The sequence below is a fragment of the Odontesthes bonariensis genome, chromosome 13 (genome assembly GCF_027942865.1).
Source record: "Odontesthes bonariensis isolate fOdoBon6 chromosome 13, fOdoBon6.hap1, whole genome shotgun sequence".
NCBI lineage: Eukaryota > Metazoa > Chordata > Actinopteri > Atheriniformes > Atherinopsidae > Odontesthes > Odontesthes bonariensis.
Window position 1 is genome coordinate 3,295,373 of NC_134518.1, and position 18,848 is coordinate 3,314,220.

At 39.9% G+C, this 18,848-nt stretch overlaps 1 protein-coding gene across 1 annotated transcript in view; it reads left to right on the top strand.

Moving 5' to 3' along the window:
- Positions 1-1,351: 1,351 nt before the first annotated feature.
- The window catches only part of abhd18 (abhydrolase domain containing 18), a 30,579-nt gene continuing 13,082 nt past the window's right edge, over positions 1,352-18,848 (top strand). Inside the window, exons 1-10 of the mRNA XM_075480836.1 lie at positions 1,352-1,460; positions 4,595-4,703; positions 5,700-5,784; positions 5,866-5,966; positions 6,998-7,073; positions 8,905-8,989; positions 9,500-9,527; positions 13,172-13,310; positions 15,716-15,805; positions 18,553-18,654. Of these exons, the coding sequence (XP_075336951.1) occupies positions 4,612-4,703; positions 5,700-5,784; positions 5,866-5,966; positions 6,998-7,073; positions 8,905-8,989; positions 9,500-9,527; positions 13,172-13,310; positions 15,716-15,805; positions 18,553-18,654 (798 nt within the window). The 5' untranslated portion in view covers positions 1,352-1,460; positions 4,595-4,611. The remainder of the gene's footprint in view (positions 1,461-4,594; positions 4,704-5,699; positions 5,785-5,865; positions 5,967-6,997; positions 7,074-8,904; positions 8,990-9,499; positions 9,528-13,171; positions 13,311-15,715; positions 15,806-18,552; positions 18,655-18,848) is intronic.

An 18,848-nucleotide genomic window follows, 5' to 3' on the forward strand; every position in this document is an offset into this window, starting at 1 on the left:
AAAAATCAGACCTGTCTATAAAAAGTGTTCCATTTGTCTGAAAGTTTAAAAAGTTAATCTAAAAAAAAAAATCCCTCAAATAAGTTTTAGCGATTTGGATTGGACTCCAACTGTATTTGTTAGTAGAACATTTTGGGGTGATTTCAGATATTGGTTCTTTCTTTGGCTACCGCTCTGCCTGGATTTTCTATGAAAGACATTACATTTGGATCATTTTGAAAATCAGAGATTATTAGTTGGTCTTAAAAGTAATCTTTATTCAGGGTGATTTTTTTTACATGAACCCAAAATAAGATATTCTGAGCCTTCCTTGATCGAGTTTCATAAATAATATTCTAACTTCCTTTTTTCTGTTCAACCCCATGAATGGAAGTTGTTTAATAAAGCTCAAGAATGATCCTTATTCAGCATTCCTCTAAAACATATTTTCAGACAGAAGTGCCATTTGCGGCGACAGATGCAAACCAAATTGAGATAATCTGCACATAAAAATGACAGAAATGAGCTATTAAAACAGAGGTACAGGTTACACAAACACCTGACTTGGAAAAGACTTTTCTCATACCCTCATTTGAGTATGGAAGTTTTTCTGTGCCATCAGAGTTTGAATACGAATTTCTAATATCGAATTTTTACAGCATCAAAATCAGACTTTGAATTTGAAAAACCAACAGTGGAAAAAAATTCAACTTCAAAAAATTCAGTGGAAAAGGAACCAGACTCAACATCCGGGTAAACAGGGAGAAGCAATCGATCCCTGTCTCAATTCTCAAAACGCCAGCCAATCAAGTTACGCTCCATTGGACAGATCAGCCATGTCCACCAACGCGGGTGAAGGTGCTTCGGTGAGTGAGTTTACTTTATTTGCCATTTGTGTTAATAAAATTGAGTAATAGATATTACTAATATCTATTGAGCTGATCTGATGAATTGAGACAGGGATCGATTGCTTCTCCCTGTTTACCCGGATGTTGAGTCTGGTTCCTTTTCCACTGAATTTTTTGAAGTTGAATTTTTTTCCAATGATTTTTTTTTCCAATGTTGGTTTTTCAAATTCAAAGTCTGATTTTGATGCTGTAAAAACAGCTTCCCTAAACAGAAAAACTTCCACATTTGAACCTCATTCTAAGCCACTGTGAGCCCCTAAAGCTCCTTTTCTGTAACAGCGCCACTAAATGTCCAGTTAACATCCACTATCTTTACTTTTGTGTCTCTCTCTGTCTGACGTTCCGTGTTGGCATGCTGTTTTCCACTAACCCGTCACTGTTACATACTTTCCGTTCAGGTTAGCGAATAACGGAGGAAAACACATCCACGCACAGCGGCGCCGTAAACGGCCGTAAACCGTTGGCGCATGCGCAGCTCCCTTTTGATTAATTTCCTTTGCCCTCTCCGGAGTGAAGCCACAAGGTTGAAACTCAAAAAGCGAAGAAAAAGCCAACCCGCGCGTGTGTTCTGAGGTAGTATGAGGTTCCTGATTCTCCCAAAAAGCCTGCCTCTGTCTGTCTGTCTTCGTGTGTGTGTGTTCGTCGTTCGAGGGCACCTGGAGTGGGTCAGAAAGTCTGCTCAGATAACTGAGTGGGAGCTGAAGTTCGGACAGCTGCAAACAGCTGGAGGCCAGCCTGTCAGGGCTCTTACAAAGTGTCCGTAATTACTATGAAAAAGGTTTCTGCTTTATCATGGTTCTTCGTCTTGTTGTTTTTATTTGATCTGCTGTGCTGTGTATCAGCAAAACCCAACTTTGACTTATTCAACATTGTGCTTAGTTCCGTCATTAATCATATCGTCTTTATGACCTTTGTTCCAAACCAGGGGCGATTTTAGGATCTGGTCTTAGGGGTGCCCAGCCCCCAGTGCTCACAGAGGCACATTATTTCTCACTAATTGAGGCGAACTAGTACATTTATAAGAGCCGTAGTTTTGCTTTGAGTAGTGTCTTCCCCTTGCCTAGAAATCTAGACGCCCCTAGCGACCGCAAATGGAATTTGCTCCCGGGCTAGTCTAGTCACTTGTGGTCGTGTTGCGAGGCTGAAAATCGAAACTTAATCGGGCCAATCAAATCGTGAGGAGCGGGGTCGGAGGCCGTGCTACCTAGTGACTACAGAGGTGCGACGCTTCAGTGTGTAGTTCCAGAGAGAGGTAAACAATGGCTGCGCCCAGCGAACAGTCTTTCGATTTGGCTTTGGCAGCGACTCTAGAAGATTTAAATATACATTTTTCTTTGCGAGACGAACAGATAACTGCACTTAAGTTTTTCTTGAAAAAAAAGGACGTTTTCTGAGTTTTGCTCACCGGGTATGGTAAAAGTTTAATTTACCAGCTTGCTCCGTTGGTGGGACGACGCTCTGATTGGTTGTTGTGCCATCCTATTGCGTGGCGTTGAGTGCAGAGGCAACTTAACAGACAACCGTTTATCCCGCCCACACTGCTATCCAGCTTCACTAGACCCCTGTACAGCTTTTTGCTGTAGGGGTCTGGCTTGCTAGGCTAGTTTTCCCCTACAACATTCAATTTGGACCTCTTCGTTTCAAAAGACTGTGGCTTGACAGGGATAACAGAGAGCCTGAGACAAATATTGAAGATAACTCAACATTTATTTTGGGAGTAAAGAGTTAAAACAAAAACAAATGCTAGAAAATAAATAAAATGGTCACTAAAATAATGCATCCTTGAGCAAAAAAACAAACAAAACACTCTTCATCAGAAGAGATGTAGTTGATAAGTGGACTGGTCACAAGCCTCGTTTTGAAGCAGGGTTGCCAGACACACAAGGTTGCCAGATTGGCCAGTCGCACCAAAGTATTGCGCAGGGGCAGAGCAAGTTTTTAGCATAATATAATATTTGAAAAATGTGCTGAGCCAGGGGGTGCCGAGCTATCTCACGGTGGTGCCTTGGCACCACTAAAGATACCCTAGCCTCGCCCCTGTTCCAAACTATAGCCGCACTCTGTTGTTCTGCTTCTGCTGCTGATTGTGTTGCGTGTTCACGGTCAGTGAATCGCTGTAAGTGGCCTTAGTTGTTGTTGTTGTTGTTTTCTTTTCTTTCACAAAGATGTAGCTAAAGCGGGCCTCAGGTCCAGATGTTAGCACCTGTGGAGGATGCGATGTGATGTCACGGTGGGCTGAACTTTGGATAGATGGGGGTCACTGTGTTGTTTCAATGCTATATTGCTCTGAGGATGTCTGCTGTTTCCAGGGACCCCGAATACCACCCTTTATGAATTGTAGGCAGACCCATTCATCTAAATATCTTCCGAAACATTTTTCTATTTACAAGAATAAAAAAGAGAATTACTAATAAATAGACCAGTATAAAAATACACTATATTGCCAAATGTATGTGCTCATCTGCCTTTACACGCATATGAACTTAAGTGACATCCCATTATTACTCCATAGAGTTTAGTATGACGTCGGCCCACCTGTAGCGGCCGTTAAACTAAGGCCCGAGTTCCTTGGCCAACTAGTCAGCTGAGTTATTTCTTAGTTTTGTCGCGTCCATAAAACCCAAGCCCTATTCCTCTTGCAAAACTGGGAGCATATACTGGGTGTATATGGGAGCGTGTGTATCTCTGTCCTTCATGTGTGAATGTGTAACATCAAGTGTATTCTCAAGTATGGAGGATAAAACTTGTGGCTGCAGCTGATTGTCTGGACTTCTCATTGCAAGTGAAAGTTCCCCCCTTATCCTGAACACAATACTTGTTTTCTCAATTCTCACATCCCTATTTTTATCTCTACCAAGAAGTTAGACTGTTAGCATGAACAAAAAAGGTTGATGCGCTTCCTACTCGATCACCTGTTTTCTGAACCTCAAAAAGTCAGAGCACCCCTTGGTTTGCCTGTCTACTGTACATCTGAAGACAAGTCCAAACCCGCTGTGTGTGTATGATGTGATGTATTAAAACGACTTGTGGGCCTATGTGTATGCCTGTTATATAACCTTTAACCCTTATGTGACCTGAAACTACCACACCTGACAAGTAGTTGTTGTTTTGCACTCAGTATTTTTACCCATGTGAAATAATGCTACTTTGGGTTCTGAACAGGGTTCTGTTTAGCTCTGCTACCCTGACACAAGTTACCCTTTAGTGCTAAAAAGTTGGTGTTCTGTCCAACCATTTTATGTTTAGCGTTGGAGAGGTTCGTGTACATTTGCAATTCAAGAACATACGCAATGTGGTTTTTCGTCTCTTATGCAAGGCCCCTGTGATGCACTCTTTATTTCTTATTTGTTACATCAGAATTTGTCCCTTGTGTCCAAATAAACAACCTGATCACATTTTCCTAATTGTTGAAGCAGTAATTCTACAAGTTGTAGTGAATGTGAATGACTTTATTGTGCAAAGTCTTTATTTGTCATATGATCTGTTTTGAAATGGAATACAATAGATCACATTGTTAATTTGTTTAACATTTGTGCTGTAATTGGGGAAAAAATGTCCAGAAAGTTCTTCACCTGATTTTGGTCCTAATTTTCAACACACTGTATGTCTCCCCTCTGTATGATGAACTTGTGTAGACATGTCTGCATATGGTAGTGACCTGATGTATTTCTTTACTGTGTGAATGAAGCATGTACTTCTCTCTGTAGATGCCAAGGCCTGGTCCATGGGTGTGAGTCGGCTGGATGTGTTCTACAGAAGATTGCTCCTCACCAAACTCTTCATTGGGGGATGGGGGAAGCCTGAAGACCTCAAAAGGTACTGCAAACTGTATCTCCAGTTCAGTTAGGCTTGATGCTTTCTGAGCATGTACAGCCCACTTCAAATCATCCCACAGATTTTCAGTGATGAAAATCTGTCCGGGGACTGGGGTGTCCTATCAGGGTGGGTGCACAGAAGGATTCGTAATGCAGACTCGGAGACAAAGCTGGAGGTTCAAACAGTTTACTGGACAGTGCTAGATGGTACAATAAATGTAAGGCGAAAGTACAAAAACTTAAGGCAATAATCGTGGCAAAAAAAACAGACTCAAGGTCGATAATCAGGTTAACTAGGAATACAAGACAAAGTAATGCTGGGACGCTGTACAAGACAAGACGAACTGGCGACAAACAGAGGAAGCACAGAGACTAAAATAAAAAGGGGAAACAGAATCAGGCACAGGTGAAACAGATTGAGGGAGGCAGGTGATCAGGGCGCAGGGATGACACGCAGGGAAGGCGGAAACCTAAAAGACGTGACAGGTGAGACATAAGGAGAACTGAAAACATGATTTATCAACACATGACATGGCCTTTCCAGAACATTGTACTCGTTCCTCTGCACGAATGCCTGAGAAGATTTTGAGTGGTGTTTTGGGTTGTTGTTTTGTTGAAATATCCAGCAGTTGATTTAATTTCATACAACGTGCTATTGTGAATAAAATATTTTTCTTTTCTATTCTTTTCTATTCTATTGCTACTCTAAATGTCTTTGTCTGGAAAACACCCCAGGACTCAGCTTTTATTAGAAAATGAATGACATGCCACTGTGATCATTTTCTGTGTTCAGTTAATTATTATGCAGCTTCAGAAGGGTGCCCAAATTTATGTACTTTCTAATGAGCATTGAAATGCATGTATGCAACGTGCCCTTTGTGCAAAATAGTCTTACATTTATTTCTTAAGAGATAACAAAGAGCCTTCTGTTCTCCCAGATGCACTGGATCCTCACTAATGCCCCACTGATGCATTTCTATTTGGTTGTGTTTTGCAGAATCTTTGAGTTTCGTAAGATCGTTGGAGACAGAGAGAAGTGCAAGACTCTTGTGCCTGAAGACTATCCAGTTTACATAAACAAGGTTGACACAAAACTGATCTCTCTTCACTGTTTATCAGGATACTCTTTGTGTTCCCTCTCATGGTTTTTGCCTTGTGTCCAGACAGAGGAGCTCACTGACTGTTTTGTCCATAATGGCTACTTCATCTCTCCTCTGGAGCACTTGGTGCCAGGAATCCTGCCACCTGAGGCAGTCAAAGCCAGGTACAGACCCCAATGTGGAATTGTTATGAAAACATGCTTCAACGGTCTGGTTGGGATGGGAATGAACAGACAAGCTGATGATTTGGAATGTAATATTATTTTGTTGATCCCAAAAGGGAATTCATGTCATTGCAGTATGATTAATGATTAAACTAAGATAACTATATAAATAGAACAAAACAAAATGACAAATGAAATAGTCCTAAACTGTCATTGTGTAAGGCTATTGCTGTGGGTATGCACGAGCCCTCGTATGGTTCCTTATCACACCGGAACTGAAGAAACCTCTGACTGAACACACTTAGTGGACATGGCATAATCGTTTCTAGTCATCTTAATCTGGGATACTTCTAGATCAATTTTGCACACTTCATAACTCCAAATAGTTTGTAATTATTCAGAACAAGTAAGAGCTTTATTTTGGGGACAGCTGCCTCCTGAGAACAGAGGATCTGGCTGAAGTGTCTTTGATAGCTCAATAGGACCGAAACGATCTAAATACAAATTAGGTTCTACAGAGGCTTCTAAAGGTTTTGCACTTGATGATACATCAGTGATAATGGTGGGAAGGATGATAATAATTGTTTTCTCTAATAGAAGACATGAAGTCGTCGATACGGAGAGACAAAGGAATACATGCCGTAACCGAGCTATAAGTCTTTTGTCTTGAGGACATTTAAGTCTAAAGCTTTTCTCATTCTGGAATTTTTCTCTTTCTCCTCCATTAACAACATAGGCAATTCTGCTTGTTACTCAGTTTTACTGAGGGATTTATTGGATTCTGTCAAGTTGTTTTGAGATGTAGTTATAAACTTTAAGGGACCATTTAGTTAATAAATTAGCATCTTATCTCAGTATGTATATGGATGCAGAACCCTTGCCTTCAGCAAATATGTATTGTTCCTGTGAATTTAACAAAACAAACATAGATCATTAATTACAGGCACTTTTTGCCTTTTCGTGCATCAGTAGAGGTTATAACTAATCCCGCAGGATGTGTCTGTGAGCACTTACAGTGTGTGTTGTTTCAGGTTCCAGTTTCTAGTTCCTAAGAAGTGGCAGAAGAATAGACCAGTATGCATCCATTTAGCTGGGACTGGAGACCACGTAAGGCTTTTTACCTTTTAACATCAGCATTATTTAAAGATGACTGTATCCCCATCCATCCATTTTCTATACGACCCAACTCAGGGTCGTGAGGCGGCTGGAGCCTATCCCAGCTGTTATTGGTGAGAGGCAGGGCACACACTGGACGGGCCACCAGTCCATTACAGGGCCACACAGAGACAAACCAGACAATCAACCATCCACACTCACTCCTTAATTTAGAATCACCAATGAACCTAACATGCATGCTTTTGGGTGGTGGGAGGAAGCTGGAATACCCGGAGAGAACCCACGCATACACGGGGAGAACATGCAGACTCCACACAGAAAGGCCCCAGCCGGGATTCGAAACAGGAACCCTCTTACCGGGAGGTGACGGTGCTAACCACCACACCGCCATGCAGCCCAGAGTAGATATTACTGAATACATTATGGCCATTAAAATGACCATATATGCAGCATACCATGTATGCAGTATACGAGTGATGACTTCCAAGGTAAAAAATATTATAATTTGCATTAAAATAACACTGAAAGGAGACTCTGTGGGTCTAATGGAGCCAACCACTTCCATATCTTTTGGGACTGCCAAGCAATAAAATCCTACTGGGAAGAGATCCACAAACATATTGAAAATATATTTAATGTGAATATTCCATTAAAATGTGAAACTGTGTTCTTGGGCAATATAAAGTTTGAAACATGGAACATAAAAGACAAAAGATAGTAGACTATGCTGTTGGCAGCTAGTAAAAAATGTGTCACTAGGAAATGGTTAAAAGTGGAACCTCCCACCATCGACGAATGGATTGAAATTGTTTATGAGATTTATGTTACGGAGAAGATTTCTTTTTCCCTCAAAGTTGAGAAAGAACATTTTTATAAGGTCTGGACCAAGTGGACAGAGTATGTAAAACCAATCAGATCTGATTTTATCTGACTATACTCGTGCTTTGTCTCAATCTACCCTCTTCTATTTTTTTATATATATGTCATATATATATATAGAGAGCGATTTTTTTTATTTTTTTTTTTTATGTGTGTGATTTATTGATTGCATGTAGGGGTGCGCTCCCCAATTCTGTTGTTTTTGTGTCATTACTTCCACCTGGAATGGTTTGGGTCTGTGGGAGAAAGATCCAGAAGGGCAGTATGGACTACATCACTGAATCCTTAGCAAACTGTATTATTGTACATGTGTAGCGGTGTATGTGAGGGAGATGTGCCTTTCTGAATAAAAAGAGAATTTAAAAATAAAATAACACTGAAACATATTTAATGAATGACTGAGAGACTGTGAAAGCATTTAACTAGCTTAGTTTGAGGTATATATGGTCAGGCTTATGAGCAAAACAAACAAAATAACTTATTAACCATCCTAACATAACAGCTTTCATCAAGCTTTTATCATGACCCAGCACGGTGGTGTGGTGGTCAGCACCGTCGCCTCACAGCGAGAGGGTTCCAGGCTCAACTCTGTGTGGAGTCTGCATGTTCTCCCCGGGTATGCGTGGGTTCTCTCCGGGTACTCCGGCTTCCTCCCACCACCCAAAAACATGCATGTTAGGCTGACTGGTGTCTCTAAAATTGTCCTTAGGAGTGAGAGTGAGCGTGTGTGTGGTTGTTTCGTTTGTCTCTGTGTGGCCCTGTGATGGACTGCCGACATGTCCAGGGTGTGCCCTGCCTCTCGCCCAATGCCCGCTGGGATAGGCTCCAGACCCCCCTGCGACCCGACCAACGGATTCAGCGAGTATAGAAAATGGATGTATAGATGATAGAAACCTGATCCCTTTTCTCTGTACTCTGCTGTGTGTCTGACTTGTGTCCAAAGTTTTTCTGGCGTCGGCGGACCCTGATGGCCAGGCCCATGATCAAAGAGGCAGGAATGGCTTCACTGCTTCTGGAGAATCCTTATTATATCCTTCCTTGGTCTTCCAACATCTGCTTCCCTCTTCTTTTATCTTTTTTGTAAATATTCCTTGTTCCACAGCTACAGTAGGCTATATCCTTTGTTTTTCCATTTATTTAGTGTTGCACTTCTGTCATTCTTTAAAACTTGTGTGCCTGAGCAGTCATAGTGGTAATTCTTGGAAACAAAGGTTATATGAGCGAGTCAAGGCACACTGGTTCTGCAGTGGCAGAAAGTTACTTTAAAAAGTTTACTCCCTAATTTCTTGACCAACCAATAGGATGAGAATGGTGATCTATTGGAAATACAGTAATGCAGAATTAAGAAAACAGTACATCTTGATGAAAAACGTTTGTGAAAAGGCTTTTGTGTGCAGCATGCTCGCATGTGGAACTGAAAGGAATTCAGAAGTATTTTCTGATCAAAATCTGAATTCCATCCTGTGGTCAAGTGTTTGTCTTTCTATCATTTATTCTGTGTATGTGAACCCGTTTTTATTCCTTGACTGACCTTTCACATGGCTACCGTAAACCTAAAGACCAGCTGTAAGTGAGCTCCTCCTCCATGATCAGTAGTTAATGACAGCTGGATCAGATAGAGGCAGATAAGAAGCTTGTACTGATGTGAGCGTTGCACGTTCTCAGTGAGTCTTAGTTTAGTCTCACTGAGACCACATTATGTAAGAAAGAGTCAAATGATGAGCTAGTTTCTTCAATGTAAAAATGCAAAGCAAAATGACTAGGACATATATGAAATTTTCAAAACAAAACTTTGTGTGCTCAGCAATATCCTATCTCAGTTTTTAAAAGACACATTTACCAGTTTTCAGAGTGATCATCACTATTTCCACTGATATTGACTTTAAACAAACAAACAAACAAAGATCTTAGGCATATTCATGTTTTTCTGTAAACATGTAAAACACATAATGTAAGAACCACAACTGCAACTTCAACTGCTCTGGCTATAATTTCATAATACCCAATTCCAGTTGAAAAGCTTTCTCACACCTTCTCATGCATGGGCTTTGCTTTATTTGGATTATTTTCTTCTCTAACAGTACCGCAGACTTCAAAACTTTTAAATGATATCTATGGAATCATGTGGTTAAAAAAAGAAAAAGGGTTTTACAGAAAATATCATTTTAGATCTTTCCAAATAGCCACTTTCTGCTTTGATGACAGCTGTGCACACTCTCTGCATCATCCCAACCAGTCTCATGAGATAAGTTTTGGAGATAATTAGTTCAACTTCTTCCCTTCTCTGTGTTTGAGACCATCAGTGATGTTGTTTCAAGGCAGGCAGCAAACACGTCTATTCAGCAACCTTTCTAGTCTTGTTGGCCACTTTAATCTCTTTTCGCAACAAGCCACAAAAGCCATTGACTCACACTTTCATACAGCACTTAGTCTTTACAATTTAGCCTTTCAAGTAATTTATCATACTCAGTGGCCCTCATTTATCAAACTTGCGCAAGACGAAAAACATGTGTAGGTCGTGTGTACGTTCTTTTCTGCGCAAAGGTTGGCATTTATCAAATCCATCGTGAGCGCAGGAAAGATGAAATCGCCACGACAGGTCTGAGGCCGTGTACGCACTTTTCCATTTTGACTTGCGGTGACTGCAATAGCATACATAAACAGCAGGTGTCTCATGAGTCGCAACAAATCCCTAGGTTAAAATTACAGACTTATCACTTCAAAGAAGGCCCATGTTTTATTTGACTTTAACATAAATATAAACATAAACGCAAATTAAATAAATAAAAAAATTAAACAAGTACAACTCCGTAATTGGAAGAGTGATGGCTCATTATTCAACCGCCTATTTAAGAGGTGATTCTAGCGGCGCGGTAATGGCGAAACGATGGCAGATCTGGCTTTGTTAGAGGACCTGAACGCGCGCATCAGGCAGGATTTCTTTTGGGAAAATGATGAGTGGCTTATGAGCCGTACAGGAGAGGCACTTAAACACTGCGCATACGCAAAGACGTAGCTCCGATCAGGCCAGCCACCCTCCCCTCCGAGAGCTGCGACCTCCTTTGGTGGCAAATTTCATATCGGACCACTTCTTCCTGATCTTATTGGAGAAAAAGTAAAACATCGTTCAATTTTAGATTTAATTTAATCTGGAGTTTATCACATTTTATTGACCATCACAGTAGGGGAAAATACATAACTCGTCCGGTCTGCGATTTACAGCGCCAACGCTGTTCAACAGCGTTGACAGCGTTTCTTTTGCCGCCTTTCGTCTATCCATGTCGCAAATTAAAACGGATTTCAGCCGCCGGATTTATCAACAGCCGCTCGGTCTTACGATGGGATTGGTGTGGTACGCATGTTCTGTAAATCTCACTTGAGCCTCTGCGTACGACGAGTTCTCCGCTCATATCAACGATGCTTTCTATGACGGCTTGATAAATGAGGGCCAGTGACTCTTAGTCTCTTGCTCAAGGGAACTTCAACATGTGGACTGGGTAGTTTGAAGACGTCCACATTACCCCCTGAATCCCAGCCATCCCCTAATTTAAAATGATAAAAGGCTTTTAGATTTAATCAAAAGCTTATATATTTTTAATTTGGGTGACATTTATTTTCTCTATTGTCCTATATATTGTGAAAAAATCATTTTAACTGGTATAGTTTAACAAAAACTACGTCAGTTAATAATATGTACTGACCTTTAAGGTTATTATTGAGTATTGATTTCTTAACAATCCCTTTGGAAACTGGTATCTTTCCACATTTACTCTTTTGTTTATTCCTCTTTATGTTTTCTCATTCATTTTCTTATTCTATGAAAAATGGCTTCTTTTTTGTCCCACTTATATCACTCCACAGATGATAGCCACAATAAAGGAACACTTATGCATGACTTGGTGTATCCCAACTTTGATTGATACTGTAAATCAGAGAGTCATCAGCATCAGATATACTCAGAAACACTAAGATTGTAGATGTAGATTTGACCACTGTTATCTGTTATTATGTTGCTGTCATTAGTGTATTAAAATACATTTAATTGGAATGTATTTTATTGGACAATTCTTTCAATAAGTTTATTGAAATGAAAAAAATAATCACAGATAAAACTCCTCAAATTAAAAATACAGATTCTCTTTGTCAAAGTAAACTAGATATGATAAAAACAAGCAGTGTGGATGATGTAGTGACATCTTGCTGCATAGACTGTTTAAGTAACCCCATACCATACTCTCCAATTTGAAGCAAGGAAGAAAAAAAAATTCCAGTGAGCCTGAAAAACATGAAAGGTCCGTCCGGATTTGGCCCCTCTGGTCTACTGTAGAAACATGTCTGAGTGACAGGGAACAATCCACAGTATCTTTAGATATAAATGGCTCATTCTAAGGTAATGAAAACAAGACAAATATTTTTTTCACATCTTTCTACAACAATGAACACATGTTTGCATTTCTGCCCATAAATGTCACTCAAACGTACACGCTGAAACTGTAAAAGGAAATGAGGTTTTAAGCTTTTTTTCCAAACCATTTTTCATTGATTCAACAGTGTTTCACTTCTCAAACAATATCCAAATGTCCAAATGTAGGCAGCTATGTGGCGATACAGTAAAATGCAGAATCAGAAAAGTCCTGATCAAAAATGAGCAAATGTTGGATAGAAGCACAGTGCAGAAGAGAGCAGCCATTTTCAGCTTTCATTTACTTTAGTGTCATACCAGTGGAAAACCAGAGCGACGGCAAAAAGTAAAGCCTCTAAAGAGATTTCTCAGTGTTAACAAACCTTTCCTTTGCTGATATATTCAGTATCTTCAACAAGGGAGAATGGTTTCAAGTTCAAATGAACGAGCATAGTTTGTTTTACTTGCACTGAATCATATTCATACCAACAGATACCAAATTCCACACTTCGGATCAACTTCCTTCCTTTTGTACCTGTATTCATTATAGAACTGTAACTTCCATATATTTTGGTAAATGACTAAAGAAACAAATTACAAACAAATTAAGAAAACTGCAGCAGGAAAAATCAGTGTGACAGAATTATTAGCCAATATGTTGTAACTTATTTAGCAAAACATAATGTATCTGGACCATACGGACATTTGGGGATCAAGAAGAAGACCATAAGACTGGTTAGAGATTATCAGTGAAATGTGGGGATCGATTAATTGTATAGTTAACAGATATTTCATCTAAATATTTTAGGCGGTCCTGTCTAAAGAACGTGTCAGACCTGTTTGTGATGGGAGGGGCTTTGATCCTGGAGTCCACAGTCCTACTCCGCTGGCTGGAGAGAGAAGGATACTGGCCACTAGGAATGACTGGCATCTCCATGGGAGGATATGTGAGTCAACAAAACAGCATTAGTCTGTTAGCTAGTTCATCAACCAGCTGCTTGTGTTGCTTTACAACCCATTGTAGGATTGTCAGTTGTAAAAGCATGTTCCTGACTTTTATAGTTTTTAAAATATTAAGGTTTTTGGGCAAATTAATCATTTCTGAGTTTACAATGCATTCCAATGGCACGGAATGTTCGTGTGCACAGTGGAGGCTCCAACTGACTGAGTGGAAGAATACAGAAAGATTCTTCAGAAAAAAAGTTTTTAAACCTGTCACTGTTTCCAAAATCTTTAAGCCACAGAAATAATGCAAAAAAAAAGCATTAAAGCGATACTCCAGAGTAGATTCAACCTGGGGTCATTTGAACCGTGATATCCAGCCAAGTAGCCCACCCGCAGTTTTTTCGATATTGGCTGAACATCAGCTGAGTTACTGAGTTATCCCAAATAGCTTAGTACAAGGGTTAATGGATCCTGGCAGTATCTCCAAAATTACCACACTAAAATCACATGCCATGACACCAAACTTCTACAGTAGTACAAATATGGTCTGTACTCACCAAACGATGCATTTGGAAGTTTGTACATAGTCCAGGAGTTTATTATTATCAACACAAGCCTAATAGCTTCTCTGCTGCTAAAGCTGTGTCGACGTCACTTCAGGGAGCTGGGAGCTTCAAAGTAAGATGAGGGTTGATCTACTACTGTAGACAACAAAGCAAGGCTGCTCAATTTCTCCATTGATAAAATAATTTCACAACTACAACAAAAAATTCATAAAAAAACATGTAGAATATAGCATATACTTTGTTGTCTACAGTAGTAGATCAACCCTCATCTTACTTTGAAGCTCCCAGCTCCCAGAAATGACGTCGACGCAGCTTTAGCTGCAGAAAAGCTATCAGGCTTGTGTTGATAATAATAAACTCCTGGACTATTTTCAAACTTCCAAATGCATCGTTTTGTGAGGACAGACCATATTTGTACTACTGTAGAAGTTTGGTGTCATGGCATGTGATTTTAGTGTGGTAATTTTGGAGATACTGCCAGGATCCATTAACCCTTGTACGAAGCTATTCGGGATAACTCAGTAACTCAGCTGATGTTCAGCCAATATCGAAAAAACTGCGGGTGGGCTACTTGGCTGGATATCACGGTTCAAATGACCCCAGGTTGAATCTACTCCGGAGTATCGCTTTAAAACTTAGGAGAATGTGTCCTCTTTCAGCCGATGTGACTTTCATAGTCTTTAGAATGTTACTTTTTGAATTCGAAGCCTCTGAATCACAGCAGTACTTTCACCAATTTTGGTATCAAAACGTTCAGCTCTTTCAGGAGATTACCATTATATCTTTTGGTGTTTCTAACTTTGATACTTTTAAAATATGAAGCCCTTTATGCAAATTTCAACTTTCAACTCTTTCATCTCTTTTCAACCTAACTATTTCTGCATACTTTTAGCTAGAGACACCATTCAAATATTAAACGGGTCACAAGACATTCACCAAATCGTTCAGCTTTTGATAAATCATAAATAAATAAAAATTGGCAAATATTAAGCCAATTTATAAATACGACAGCTTCAAAAACATGAAAAATACTTCTGCATTTTTTTGGCTCTTTCATCAAATCTTTCGTTTTTCCAATAGGTTTAAATCATTCCACTTTTGTTATTTCTAATTCCTTCTTGAGACTTCAGCAACTGGTTTTTCAGGATTGAAAGTTTTTCCTGCTTTTTTTTTTAGCATTGTCAGCTATCCCCATTCAACTTCATCAGCATTCTCACTGCTGTTTCGCAGGAACAACCTTTTCAAGTTTAACTTTCATTTCCTTTTGTCAAACACACAGATAATATTTTACCAGATTTGAAAGAGACCACATTCTGATGGAATCACATCATGAATGATATCATAGGCATTGCTATTTAACAACAAAGTGAGTTAAACAAAGTTGAAGTGCTCTTTTCTTACTTTGTGACTTTCATTACTAGCTCATTTCCACACCTGTAATTTTCTGTAATGCACAGTAGCACCTTGCTAATTTGTAATGCTGTCATGTTGACAAATCTATCCACAAGCAGTTTGCCAGAAAATTGTGCCATCAGGATCCCCACACAAAAAAACAACTAGCCACTCTGTAACATCCACATTCACTAACATCACCCCTTATATTTCAACTCAATTCAGTTTATTTATACAATGCCTTTTGATTGAAAAATCTCAGAACACTTTACAGTGAAAGTAAACAAATCCAACACAAGTCCTGTTAAAAACAGTCCAATTTAGTTAATTACTTTTTTTTAATTAATTGTTTTTTTAGAAAGTGTATAAATATGGCGTTTAAGATTATATGTGCTCCTGTCTGAAGATCAAATGTTTTAATGATGCCGTCTCTGTGTTTTTATGTCCAGATGGCATCCTTGGCAGTTACCGACTGGCCAAAACCCATCCCCTTAGTTCCTTGTTTATCCTGGTCTACGGCCTCCAGTGTGTTCACCACAGTAAGTCCCATGTAACTGTTGTATTGGTGATACTATACGTGGTTTTACTTCCTCACAACTCTGTTTACTTGTTTGTTTTATCTATGCCTTCACAACTTAACTGCGATGTATATAAAAAAAATAGAGAATAGATAAAAATATAGGTAAATACATGGGGTGTTTTTTTCCACACGTCTCTTGCAAAATAATACTAGCATTGCTACAGATCACAGAAAGGATTAGTGTCTAAAATGTCACTAAATTGGCAGTACTGTACCTGCCTAGTTCCAGTGCTTCCTTCAAAGCCTTGTTAACAACAAATGGTGTAATCCTGTACATATCACTGTGAAGAAGAGGATTTAAGCCTGAGACGTCAAACTGTTTGCTGGTAGATAATATGGACAGAAACTCCCAACTGAGTTCACGTGTTATCTTGATAGGTGTATATTTCACCCATTGTCACTGCAGATGCCATCTGTGATGACATCAGCTCAGCTGTTACCAGGCTACAAACACCACATCCTGACACATTCATGGTGATTTGTGGAGATTTCCACCACATCACCCTCTCTAATACACTTCCAGCCTTTCAAAGGGTTTGTTAACTGCTCAACCAGAGATGCATACAGCTCTCTGCCTGTCCTTCATTAGGAAAACCAAACCACAATCTGGTTCACTCCTCACCTCCAACTATACACCTGTTGTTCAGCAGTTACCTGTGACCATACAGACTTTCAGGAAGTGGTCCCAGGAATCCGAAGAATAGCTGCAGGGATGCTCTGAGTCTGCAGATTGGAATACTACGGTGGCCGACACGTGCAAACGCCGAAACAAATCCAACAATAAAATGCTGCAAGAGAAAAATGCGGCAATAACAAAAACGACCGGAGCACACGCGCTGCAAACCCCAAAACACATGCAAGAGAGAAACGCTGCAAACATCAAAACACATGCAAGAGAGAAACGCTGCAAACATCAAAACACATGCAAGAGAAACGCTGCAAACCCCAAAACACATGCAAGACAGAAACGCTGCAAACTTCAAAACACATGCAAGAGAGAAACACTGCAAACTTCAAAACACATGCAAGAGAAACGCTGCAAACTTCAAAACACATGCAAGACAGAAACGCTGCAAACTTCAAAACACATGCAAGACAGAAACGCTGCAAACTTCAAAACACACGCAAGAGAGAAACGCTGCAAACATCAAAACACATGCAAGAGAGAAACGCTGCAAACTTCAAAACACATGCAAGAGAGAAAAGCTGCAAACATCAAAACACATGCAAGAGAGAAACGCTGCAAACCCCAAAACACATGCAAGACAGAAACGCTGCAAACCCCAAAACACATGCAAGAGAGAAACACTGCAAACTTCAAAACACAACAGAAGTTTGCCAGGCCACTAGGCGGTCTTGACCTGTGGGATAGGGAATCGACTATGGGAGATCTACCATATTAATGAAAGAGAAGAAAGTCAAAAGGTATGTTGTCATTTATGTCTTTTTTAAACACTTGGCCGTAAATCTTTTGCCTTATTATAGAAGAGCAGCGGAGTTATGTCTCTATATTAAGGCAAAAGATTACGACCAAGTGTTTAAAAAAGACATAAATGACAACGTACCTTTTGACTTTCTTCTCTTTCATTAATATGGTAGATCTCCCATATATATCCCCTATCCCACAGGTCGAGACCCCCTAGTGGCCTGGCGAACTTCCTTTGTGTTTTGAAGTTTGCAGCGTTTCTGTCTTGCATGTGTTTTGATGTTTGCAGCGTTTCTCTCTTGCATGTGTTTTGAAGTTTGCAGCATTTCTGTCTTGCATGTGTTTTGATGTTTGCAGCGTTTCTGTCTTGCATGTGTTTTGAAGTTTGCAGCGTTTCTGTCTTGCATGTGTTTTGATGTTTGCAGCGTTTCTCTCTTGCATGTGTTTTGATGTTTGCAGCGCGTGTGCTCCGGTCGTTTTTGTGATTGCCGCATTTTTCTCTTGCAGCATTTTACTGTAGGATTTGTTTCGCCGTTTGCAGCGCGTTTGCACGTGTCGGCCACCGTAGAATACACTCTGTGAGCCACATGGAGATGATATCACTGCCATGACTGAGAGTGTAACAGACGACAGTATCTTCTGTGTGGAGAATATTTTTCCCACAAGGACAGTGAGATGCTTTCCCTGTAACAAACTGTGGATCACCAGAAAAAGCTGCTGAACAAGAAAAAAAAAAAGCTTTTGGGGAGGGAGAAAAAGCTGAAAAAGAAGATAATAGAGAAGAAGCAGGTGTACAGAAAAAAGATAGAAAGCAAGACCCTCCTGCCAGGGTTGTACTGTGTCGCAAAAACGTGTTGCCCAAATCTGATGAATAAGAGAAGTGAAATGTTTTCAAGAACCATAAATAAGTGTACTTGGCCTCTACTCGGGAACAGAGCATTGATATGACTAATATCTATTTAAAAGCACATTGGTTAATGCTGTTGAATTGCACCTCTTCCTTTCCACTGCCCACTTCTCCATGACCAGGCCTGAAACTTTGCCGCAGATCAATGAGGTGACATTTTTCTACCCCAGTAGTCAAATTGTCCTAATCTTTGCAACAGTGTATGATAGTGGAAACAAACAAACATTTAGTTCCCTGATAATAAATGTACCTGGTACTTTTGGTTAAAAAAAACGCTTATCCCAGAGGCCTGCTGCATATGTGTTGTCTTCCAATAATTATGTCCAAATTGTTCTGACTGTTTCTCTGTGTAAATGTGTGTGTTTGTGTGTAGGGTGTGCTGAGCAGAGCAGTCAACTGGACAGAACTGGAAAAGCAGTATGCTGTTAATTCAGTGTATGAAAGGGAGATCATAAAGCTATTGGAGTACTGTGGGGTAAGTCATTTTTCAACTTCTCTTCAAGGACTTTAACAGGAATACTAAAACATTTGTAATAAGTGCCTGTGTGGTACAGCCGGATCCAAGGTTATACTTCTGGTTAGATCAGGATTTTTAAAAACTGTGAATAATTTTGCATAAATCCATAATCTATTTATTCGTTGTCGTATCCTTGCTGATGCTCAGAGTCG